This window comes from Egretta garzetta, unplaced genomic scaffold (assembly GCF_000687185.1).
Source record: "Egretta garzetta isolate BGI_Z169 unplaced genomic scaffold, ASM68718v1 scaffold836, whole genome shotgun sequence".
In the NCBI taxonomy this organism is placed as follows: domain Eukaryota; kingdom Metazoa; phylum Chordata; class Aves; order Pelecaniformes; family Ardeidae; genus Egretta; species Egretta garzetta.
This window is the reverse complement of record NW_009260060.1, coordinates 223073-235100: the sequence shown is the minus strand read 5'-3', so window position 1 is coordinate 235100 and position 12028 is coordinate 223073. Positions and strand designations below refer to the sequence as shown.

The 12028-nt window shown below is 37.6% G+C and overlaps 1 protein-coding gene across 1 annotated transcript in view; it reads left to right on the top strand.

Moving 5' to 3' along the window:
* The first annotated feature begins 536 nt into the window (after positions 1–536).
* The window catches only part of DTHD1 (death domain containing 1), a 20760-nt gene continuing 9268 nt past the window's right edge, over positions 537–12028 (top strand). The window contains exons 1-7 of the mRNA XM_009641066.1: positions 537–813; positions 4570–5362; positions 5868–6198; positions 6869–7048; positions 7859–8103; positions 10259–10423; positions 11007–11296. Of these exons, the coding sequence (XP_009639361.1) occupies positions 537–813; positions 4570–5362; positions 5868–6198; positions 6869–7048; positions 7859–8103; positions 10259–10423; positions 11007–11296 (2281 nt within the window). The remainder of the gene's footprint in view (positions 814–4569; positions 5363–5867; positions 6199–6868; positions 7049–7858; positions 8104–10258; positions 10424–11006; positions 11297–12028) is intronic.

The following is a 12028-nucleotide window of genomic DNA, read 5'->3' as shown; positions in this document are numbered from 1 at the left end:
GACTGCAAAGCAGCTTGGACCTGTCCCAACAGGTCTCTGAACAATAAATGAAACACGGTTGTGAGAAAATGGTGTCAAGTGGCCTACAGCATCTAATATTATCTTGCAATGAAGACACTTCCTCGTTGTTGGTGACTATATAATTACCAATTCACAATTAGGCTTGATTTCATAGGTACTCATCATTTACAGCCACTGAAGTGAGAAATTGCTCAGAGCTCCTGAAATTTAAGCCAACTGAGTTGCATAACTTTCTTTTAAAGGTGCATGGTGTACATTGGCATCTCTTGGCAATCCTTGCCCGTAGTTACAGGAGAGCCACTCCTTTCTGTCACCTAGTAACTTTTTAATAGTCAACATCAAGTCAGAGCTTCTGAGCTAGAGTTTGATTTGTCAGTTGGTGTGGAATACAGGACTTTTTTAAATGCTGTTTAGGCTACAAACACTTAACAGTGTAGTAGTCGGAACCAAAGACAACACCTTGTGGAAGCATTTGAGCAGAAAAAAATATTGTAGTAGTATATTCTGGACATAAAATGGAACTGGCTGAAGGTAAAATTACAGCTGCAGACAAATCAGGCCAAGTCCTGGAAAAACTCTGGCACCTAAACTTGCTAGCAAAAGATCTGCTTCTGAAAAGTGATCTGGATAATGAAGGTATAGCAGAGTACATGCTTAGATTGATCTCTCTAACAAAAGAGCTGGACAGATCTCTCAGCCAGCAGCTGGAGAACATTACGGCAAGTATTCGAGACAACTGCCACTTGCTAAGTGCTCTCCATGACAAACACAAGGAATTGACTGCAATTCCAGGTAAGTATGGAGGGACTTACCTGTAAAGAGAATGGACTGGGTATATCAGACTGCAAGGTCTGCTGTGTGATTATGCTGGGGGACCTTACTTTACTTTGCTTTTATTAGTATTTCAGTATTTGGTCATTCATTAGGCCAAATGAATTCATATTTCAACAGTTGTATCACAGTGGTTTTGAGTCTATTACATGAGATTCAATATGAGACTTGTAATTCTCATTAAGTGAGAAAAAAGAATAAATATATAAATAAAATTAACTAAACACAATTGTTTCAATGTATATTATACTTGGGTGGGCTTATCTTGGCCAGAGACCAGATGCCCACCCAGCAACTTACTCCTCCTACTCAACAGGACAAGGGGAGAAAAAAAGATGGAAAACCTCCTGGGTCAGTATAAAGACAGCAAAGTCACTTACCACTTACCATCATGGGCAAAAAGGACTTTGCTTAGGGGAAAAAAAAAACCAAAACAATTTATTGCCAACTGAAACAGATTTGGTTAGTGAGAAAGGAAGGCAAAAAATCAAAACAACACCTTTCCCCTACCCTTCCTTTTTTCCAGGCTCAACTTCATTCCTTCATTCCCAACTCCTGTACATCCTCCAGAGGAGGAACACAGGGGGATGGGGGTGGCAGTCAATCCATAACAGTTCCCCTCTGCCACTCCTTCCTCCTCATATTTTTCCCTGCTCCAGTGTGGTCCTTCCCATGTCCCCCAGTTCCTGTCAGGAAATTCTGGGCTCTCCACAGACTGCAGTTCCTTCAGGGAATATCTACCTGCTCTGGCATGGGGTCCTCCGCGGGCTGCAGAGTGGGTATCTGCTCCAGCCTCATCTTCCATGGGCTGCAAGGGAATCTCTGCTCCACACCTGGAGCACATCCCCTTCCTTCTCCGGCCTTGCTGTTCACAGGGCTGTTTCTCACATTTTTTTCTTCACTCCTCACTGTTCCCTGGTGTTCTTGCCCTTTCTTAAATATGTTTTCATGGAGGCACCACCAGCTTCGCTGACAGGCTCAGCTCAGTCCTGCCGTGGATCCATTGTACAACCGGCTGTGTCCATCACGGGGCAGCCATGGCCCCTCACAGAGGCCACCCCTGCAGGCCCCCCCCCCCACCTCACCAAGTAAACCCAATATATGTAGTCTACAGTACTCTACAAGTAACAATGTAGTTAAAAAGATGACACTAAAAATAAGAAATACTTCTCCCATCCTAGTGTACAGGTAAACACATGGAATTTAATTTCTTGCATTTATAGTAATGATGTGGATATAGTAATGATGTTATTTATTGTGAAGACCAAATCCATGTTTTATTCCTGAAAAAATGCAGGAACATTTTGTGACGAATGAAACAAACTCTCTTTACTCAGAAACAACATCTTAAGAAACATTCATCAAAGTAGAAAAGGAAACTAATACTTCTGCATTTAATAAGGGTCTAACAGCATGATGCATAAACAGAGAAAGGCAGAGACTCCAGGCAGAAATTTTTAGCTATGCGCGCATTTATGAGTCTTTGTTCTACAGGTTTATGAAGTGTCTGCAATAATAAACAAAGAGTTAGTAAAAAAAAAGACCCGTTTCCAGGCACCAAGATCTAGCTAACTTTGCCCTGTTGGCCTCATGGCCTATGTGATTTTTTGGGGTTTCTTTTTAGATTTATAAGAATTCAGTATCATTCTGCTTCCAAAAAGCTACTTTTCCTCATCTGACACTTTCCCATAAAACAGTCAGCAGAAAAGTTTGAAGACAGCTGCATATAAAATGCCACCATATTCTAAAGCCATGTTCTCAAACATCAAAAAAGCATAGAAAGCAAAGTGTAAGAGAGGTGATGATGGTGGTGGGTAACACAAAAGAAGGCTTATTTTGAAGTTAACCTTGTAACAGAATGCAAGAAGTATCTTTTCATGTGACACAGTTGGGTAGTGTAAAGTTACAAGACTATGTCTTTGCTTGGTTTTAAGCACTGTAGGATTAGAAAAGTCACATTCACAGTGTAGGAAAATGCCATTGTTTCAAATGACCCTGGTATCTTTAAATTTGATTTTAGGGATTTTAAAAGATCTGTACTACTTGTTTAGGGGGTGTTGTTTTGTTCAGAGAATGCAAAATTCAGGGAGGAAACAGGTTAATTTTGGCAGTTTTGCTGAAGCTTGAAATTTGACTTGCAGTGAGACTGGGAAGTGGTCTTTTAAAGTCTCTTATGCAAATGAAGCTATGTTATTTCCAAACATCTTGTTTTATTTTTCAGCCCTGGTAAACTATTTAGAAGTTCTTCTTCACTATTGTGAATGTTACCCTGGGAAAAACAGCAGTACCTTAGAATAAAACATTCTTTTCTTTGAATTACCAATGGAAAAAAATATATTAAAAATGTATTTGCTTCTCCACACCCCCCCACACCCCCTCCCAATATAGTCAAAATCCAATAACAAGTCATTTGGGAACAGAAAGTATTGCAAAGATATAATTTTTAGACAGAGTTCAACAAGCAAAAAACTTTATTCTGAACTGTATAATCTTTGTAGGTTTAAATTAGTCAGATGCAAATAGAGATGAATGTGAAAGGCCTATCTAGACCATATAACATCACCCAGTGATGTGTGATGACATTCTTACTCTATAAAATTATTTTCCAAGTTGAAAAGCTTGAGATATTGATTTACCTCATATAATGTTATTGAAAAAAGTGAATGTAAACCAGTGGTTTCCCGTAAGATGTGTATCAGCCCTTTCTATTGTCCTTCCCTGTGTGTCTCTGTCCATTATAATTGGAGAGCACACCATGCTGTGTTTCATTCTGTACAATTTTCTTATTTGTATTCACTTTTGTTGGATTTAACCTGCAAAAAAAAGCTTTTCAGGATCTCATGCAGCAAACAGAAATAAGCAAGAAATTTTCCAAGAGGTTTGCAATATACCTAACTGATGAAGACACAGTTTCAGTTCTAGAGATTGATGGCATAAGGTGAGGGGAGAGCTGAAAGTAATACACCTGAAATCCTCAGAGAGAGTGTCTGGAAGGGTTGCTAAGGAAAAGTGTAAGATAAGAAAAATAAGGGATCATAAAAGAAATAGGTTAAAGATAACATTTTACATGAATGGCACATAGTGATTTTGTGCTTTTTGTGCGTTGTTCTTCACCAAGTGGTTTTGGTTACATGCAAGAGCAACCTTCACCACGCCTGTAACCGGATGCTGCAAACTACTGAACTTCAGTATTGTATATGGACTGGTAATTTTTGTGTTATCCTCTATACTCCATAGCAAAAATTCAAAGCTGAAACATAACAGCTTTGTTAAGAGACCCATGCATTAGAATCTTGCAGGATTCAATTTTAGGAAATATATATAATTAATGTTTAGTTTTAAAGCTCTTCCCAAATTGATTTGACTATTATTTACCAATTCCATGCTTTAGATTGATTGTCATTAAGAATTTAGCTAGTGTCTGATCATTAGAAGGGCGTTCATTAGAGTTGCCACAGTAGTACTTCGACAAATACAGAGTTGTACTTGGACAAGTACACAATGTACTCATCCGTATTCAGTTCTTCAGATATTCACTCAAATTGAATAGCAATAAATGCAAAAATGTTAAATGGAAGCCAGGAAATACATTGTGCTTCATGTATTGAATGGCACTATGGAATTAGATGGAATTCATTAGGTATGTGTATAAGAGTTTTCACATTTTTGGCTAGCTTTCACAGCAAAATTCAATAAGTTACTTATTTTTTTCCTCAGAGTACAATGGAATTATAGATCATCTGCAGAAAATGAAGTATTATTTGATGAATACAGTCTCACACCTTCAAGAGGCAGGAAATAAAATTCATGCTGCTAGCTGCAGACAAGATGTTTCTCAGATCCTGACTGATCAAAATGCTTCTAGAGAAACAGATATGTGTTGTTCTGAAGGAGAAGCAACAGAATCTGTGCAAGCATCTTCTAGTCCCAGTCAGAAATCCCAAAGACCTTCTTGCCTGAACAAGACAGAAAGTCAGAATGTTCGTCAAATCCAGACAAATGAAACTAAAACTGTGGGAAAAGACATTGTTGCATCATTAGCTGAAAACATATCTGCTGGAGAACATGATGTTAGGAGAGAACCTTTAATGGAAAAGGAAGATGGTGAACACAAACTACAAATGAATGATTGCAATGGAAAGGATAAGCCTCATGAAGGCAGCTCTGTAACTGAAAAGCCTCCAGAACTGGCTTTTCAAGATACTCTTATGAGCAGTGAGGAAGGCATTCTACCTGGGACACTGAAAGACATTTATGACAGAACTGTCACAAATCTTTCTGAACAGGAGAAAAAGGCCGTAGTCAAAGAATATTTGAAAGGGGCAGAAAGTGAAGAATATAGACTGACAGAGCAAATGGAAGACAGGAAAATGGAAACAAATAATGAGATCTGTAGCAATGACCTAATTACCTTCACATCTTCAGCACGAACATGTGATCTTACTGCTGTGAATCCTTCTGTGAATGATTCAGAAGAGGTACCAAAATCTAGGCACTGGATGAACAAAGAGTAAGATCATATTCTTATTTTTAGGAACAGATGTACATAGATACTGCTTATTAGCACATATAAACACCTGTGGGCCCAGAAACTCCACAAGCATGTATTGAACAGCTGCTGGTCATGCACATAATAGCAGTTTACAACTTAAGCATGCACAATGAAGATCTTCCATTTGGTCTAAAGTAAACTGTAAGTTCTGATTGCCTAGATTTGTTTTATGCCAGCAAGGGACTGAGTCACAGCCAGTAAAGTCAATAATTCCCAAATTGTTGGAAATCAGTAGGAAAGGACCCCAATTAGTCAGTTTTATGATAATTTGTAAGCCGTTCTGAAACAAGTGAAACATAACAATTTTCATGATTTTCCCATCTATTCATAATCATATATTTTTAGGAATGATCTGCTTATGCTACAATGTAGCACATCATTATAGTAAAGTGTTTAATTAAAAATACAAGACACCACCTCACACAAAATACAGAAAATAATATTTTATATTCTTTTTCTCCAGATTTCTAGTGGAAGAGAGTGGTAAGAATAAACATGAAGTAGCTTGTTTTATTAAAGCCCCTGCAACTGCTCTGGAGAATCTGAAGTGTAAGATAGTCAATGACACTAGTTCCTTGGTGGTGGATGATTCTGAGGAGCTGGTCAGCAATGTCATCAGTATTGAATGCTCTGATTATGAGAAAACAATCCCTTTCCCTATCAACATTGCAATCCCATTTACTTCATGCTTCAGAGGAAATTACCGGGAGATTATGGTGAAAGTGACTGATGTGAACTTTCAATCAAACTACTTAACACCTATTTCTTTGGAGGGATACCAAGGAAACCATAAGGTTGGTAACCTCTCATCTAAGCATTGTAAAAACATCATTCCAGGTTCCCAGTTAAGCCTGGAGTTAATAGAAGTAAAGTTGTCATTATTAAGCCATATTGCCCATTACATGGGCTAAATTAAACCTTACTTCCTACTTTCTCAAGAACTAATTCTATTTGAAACCTCATATTTAACAAAGTCCTTTGTAACGATGTTTAGGCAAGTGCCTGATCCCACAATAATAACGATGGAGTAATGGTTCATGATTTTTGTAAATAAGTGTAATACATTGCATTATTTGTTAAAAGTAAAAACTTAAGGGGAATTACTTTGCATTCATATCACAGAGAAGTAACGCAAGTCTGTGTGTATGAGTCCAAACTCCATCTCAGAGAAACACAGGACGGTTGTTTTTTTTAACTGCAGAAGAATTGCATTAGGCCAGATTCATCACCCAGTTTATGAGTTTATTTAATTTCACCTCAATCATACACTGGAATATTAATGACATCACATGATGACTAGAGATCACCAGATGACTGGGCATCCAGGTGGCAATAATATTCAATTTATTTTCATTTCACACCTTGCTCTATAAATAATGTTGCCTTCTCAAAATGCTCATATGCTATGGAGTACAGCTTCCTTTCCCTCCAATGTACTCTAACCCCACATTCTCTTTATTGCAGGAAACTTTTGCAGAGGTGAAAATTTATCAGCTGGGTGTTTTTTCTGTGTTGTCATGCTTAAAGAAAGAAACATTTACTGTTCCAAAGGCAGGACTCTCGCAAAAGCTGAATGTGGATTCTAGAATCTCTTTCTATTACCCTCCAGAAACATTCAGTTCTCCAGCACCCATGCAGTTAGAGGTGAGCTTGAAATACGCAATACTTGTTCCATGAGTCTGTTATCTGATCAGTTCTGAAGCAAGGATGCCAGTAACGTTAAAGGGCAGCCTGTTCCACTATTAGAAAAAGTGAAAAGCAGTTGCAGCTCCGCATCCTGTATACACAGCAAATGGTTTCCTGTCAACTTTGTTAAAACCACATAGTATTGTCAGTAGTCAACATATTATATCTAGCTAAAAAGAAGAACCATCTACCTTTCTTTGGTATACTTTGATATAATACAGCTGGTTTTAACAATGACATCAGCAGCAACTCCGAACTTCAACTGCTTGGCCCAGTGTTTAAGTTAATGGAACAATTTTTCTCACCTGACCTTCATCATTTGTATCAGGCAGTGCAACAGAAGGTTTTGCCACCTTTTAGTCTTAGGCTGAGAATAATTTCAAAATTTGCTTCAGTTATAATGTGTTTCTCCCTTTGCCATAAAAACGTTGATTCTGATGTATAGAGAAGCTAAAATACAGATTTGAAAAATCTTAGAAAAACTCTGAGGGAACTCAGAAGTTTCAAAACTTGAACTCAAAGCAGGAACAAAACAATTGAAATATGTTAGTCAGTAAAGGTTCCGTTTTTTGATGACTTTCAAGCACTTGGTTGTGCATTGTATAAAGTGCTGATATGTTGACAGGGTTGTTCCTGGGTTATAGAGAGAAGCCTAAAGCTTCTGTGATAGTTCAATTCCAAAAGATAAATCAATTTGGTAAAAAACAAGTATGTAAGAGAAAATATATTGATTTGCAAATTAACTGTACAATTGCTTTCCATATTTAGGTTCAGCCAATTGAAACATCATTGGTTTCCACATTAAAAGCAAGACACGATATGTACCGCTCAGTGGTATCTACTAGTGCACTGGTTTATGTCCAGCATCCTTCAGCCCAAACATTTAACAGCTCAGTCACTGTTACTCTACCCTGTCCTCCAAACCCAGAAAAAAAAAAGCAAGGAGATGAGACAGAACGTGTGAGGACCATTAGCACGACGGTAAAGAGGGTTGCTACGGCATACCATCCTCGGTAAGAACAACTTCACTACAAATTCAGCATTTTCAAAAATCAAAATGAATTAATTTTAACAGCTGCTGATTAATTTTTTTTAAATTAAAAATATATTAGTTCCTTAATACAGTCTGCTATACTTAGAAACATTGTTAGAAACACTAGAGCAAATCCCCACAGTTCTCATGCTATAGCTTCACCAGGAAAATTTATGTAGCATTTGTTGTATAATCTTTAAATATGCTGACCACTATATTTCTAGCAGAAGTCAGGCTGAAAAATTCATGGGTTTTTTTCAGCAATAAATGTTCAGCCATTTTAACCAAAGCCAAACAGTGAACATAGAGAATAACCACACCTCAAAGCTGCTGTGATAATTATTTTACCAGTCAGTGGTTTGGCTACCCTGGACTTTGAACTGCCTGATCTCTACTTTTACACATTTCAATGGCTACCCGAGTCAAAATTTATGACACAACAATTTGGAGTGGGTCAGTTTTGTGGTAAGCGCCGAATTAGATAAAGGCCCTGATTTTTCCAAAGCACTCACTACAAAATTTCTAAAACTCAGACCTTTTGGAATGTCTTAAAAAAGCATTAAAACATGGGAACTCCTAAAAAAATCTCTAAATTTTATTTAACTGGAAATTCAATAAAATTGATCCATCACGAACATGAGGATATGGATAAAACTTTTTCATGGGAAAAAAAGCCAAAGCTGACCTCTTCTATTTTGACAGTCAGCAAAATAAACAGTGCTTTTACTATCTCATGCAGGAAAAAGGATCAGTCTGAACTTACCACTTGATTGTTGTCCTTTCAGTTCTGCTACCATGGGCAACTCCAGGTTCAGAAAGACTTACTGGGATTTCTTGTTAGGGACTAGCTTGGGACAAGGACAAAAGTCAGCTTTGAAGTACTTCTACTTTAGGTCATTAAAAAGTTAGCTTATTCATACTGTGCTAAACATTACCTTTTTCAAAATTCATCTACATGCCAAGATTATGATAGCCTTGAAAATAAGCAAGGTACAGATGGAGAAGGTGGACAATGTTCTAGCTTTCCATTTCTGAAAATCTTCTTAGATCGTGTTTTAAAGAGCTCTATACTCACACTGGTGTCTTAGATGAGACATCCATCTTTATCACAAACTTCAGATTTGGGAAAAGTGCCCACATCAGTTTATAGGAGATTTAGATTTCATTTCCTGTACCAGAAGCATTTAACTGTGTGACAGTACCCTCATGGCATCTGTCTGTTCTTAATACCAGTCTAAATGGCACTTTAGATTCTCCGTCAAAGCACATCCATGAAAAGACCATGGCTTGATTGCTTATTTCTATACAAATTCCTTAGAAAATGATGCCAACGTTTTCCCGTATTTGCACATAGGCTGAGGCTGTGTGCTTGAGAAATGCTTAGGCTGTCCTGTCTGAACTATTTGCTTTTTTTGGATTGTACATAGGGTGTGCATTTGAGGTGAATGGGTTATTCATATCCAGTTTTAAAACATTGATAAGGAGAGGTGGGTGTGAGAGGAGAGTTATGGGCTTCTGTAAAAAAACCCCTCATGTTTCATTCCTTAGAATAAATGAGCCACAGTATGTCGTGTCACAGTTGTTTGATTCTGTGTGTGATATCAAAGTAACCACCTCATTTGAAGAAAAGCTACTTTTATTTTCTCTGCTGAAAGAGATAAAGGATATCAGTCATGTCATCTTTTCTAAATTCCTTTGTGGTTATTGAGTAATATTTGGTTTTGGAAGAAAAGGTGGGTTGTTTCCCCCCCCCCCAGACCCCTTTCCCGCCTCCCAGATATCTACTTCTAGAGAACCTAAATCTTGATGGATGATTCAAAAGGAATCCATAATAATAATTACTGTACATTATATTAAATGAGATTAAACTAGATTCATTGAGAGAGAAACCTTTCTTTTTCCTTTTTTTCCTCTTTATAGAGAATTGAAAATAATAATACAAAAAATCTCCTACCAATTACATCACTTATATACTCTGGAGTACAGTTCCATACGCAGATTTTCAGCAAGGTGGGAAAAACACATGTAGTCATCAAGGAAAGTAGAAGGGAAAGCAGAGCTACAAATACAAGCTTACTCTTTCTGCAGGATCTTTTTTTCATTGTATTTTTTCCTATAATTCCTTGGCTTTCCAGGGCTGTGAGTGCTTCTGTGAGAAAAAATGGGGAGAATCTCAGTGATACTTTGAAATTATTAGGTCTCAGAAACAAAGAAGAGGGGTGGAAGGTGTTTGATGATGTTATTATCCAGAATGCACGGAATGGGCTCGTATTGTTTGAACTAAATGAGCATTTAGAAAGGTAATGTATGAGTAATTTAATAACATTTTATTTACTAAAATATTTACTTCCAAGTATATGGATCAATGGAATTTATTAAAGTTAAGAAATTACCCACTACTAATTATTAATTTGCCAGCATCTCTTTCTACCACTTTCCAGTATAAGGTCATTTAGATTTGTTACTCATAATTACAGAAAATATAATTTTTTAAAAATATTTTTCATCTATAGACTGTACACAACATAATACACTCAAAACTTGAAACAGGAAATGCAGATACTAATATTAGTTTGAAAATGTTATTTAGCTCTCTAAATACAAAACCATAATATTTTGGGGAATTTCTTATTAGGAAATATTTTCTTACTTTCATCTAAAATTCATATGTGTTTGAATTCATAGATACAGAGTCAATATACTCTACACTACAGAAGCAGGCAAATTTCCACCCTTTCATGTTTTGGAAACAAGAATGAAAAAGAGGTAGCAAAATGTCCATTGGAGACTGAGTCCTGTATTATTTTGCACAATAAGTTGTTAACAGCTGGTAAAATGATTTAAGATAGAGCTTTTTATCTTCTTGCCTTTTTTTTACTACAGCTTTGTGGTGATTCGCTTATCGTTCCTCTTGGAAAACACGTATCTTCTCCTCTTTGCTCAGGCTTTGGAAGAAGCTGTTTGTAGCACAATGGCTAATGTGATACTGTATCGGAAAAGAGAGAACCCATATAAGATAGTAGTTTTGCTATCTGCATCCAAAGAATTGACCTATGAACTTCAAAATCTCCATGAGGAGGGCTACTTTGGCCCCCCAGAACCTACACAGCAGTTCCCATTAAGAGAAGGAGAGCAGATTCATTTCAGATTTAGAGGCAATATTTTTGCTTCAGGTAAGGTAATTAATTCATGCATCTGGATGAATATTATCAATGACTTCATCTATTCAGAAATACTGTATGTGAACATTAGTAGACTGTGGTTAGTTATTTCAGTGGTTTATTTCTTGTAAATGATAGGCGCATGGAACTACGTGGGAAATTGCTCCAACTGAAAAATAAAATGTACTTCTTGAACAAGATCCTGAGCAACCTGCTCGAGGTGATCGAGCGGGGGAGGGGTGGGGGTGGAGAAGATGATCTTCAGAGATCTCTTACAACCTCTGTAATTCTGTGAAACCTTGTCCCTTGGAAACATCTGGTATTCTATCTTTTATTTCAAAAGTGCAGGATTCCATCAACAGCTTTTAAATCTAGAATAGAATCATAGAACCACTTTGGTTGGAAAAGACCTTTGAGATCATCGAGTCCAACCTTTAACCTAACCCTGCCATCCCACCACTAAACCATGTCCCTAAGCACCTCAGCTATCCTTCTTTTAAATACCTCCAGGGATGAGGACTTGGCCACCTCCCTGGGCAGCCCATTCCAGAGCCTGACAACCCTTTCGGGGAAGAAGTTTTTCCTAATGTCTAGCCTAAACCTGCCCTGGCCCAGCTTCAAACCATTCCCCCTCGTCCTATCATCTGTTCCCAGGGAGAAGAGACCGACCCCCACCTCACTACAGCCTCCTGTCAGGTAGTTGTAGAGGGCGATCAGGTCTCCCCTCAGCCTCCTCTTCTCCAG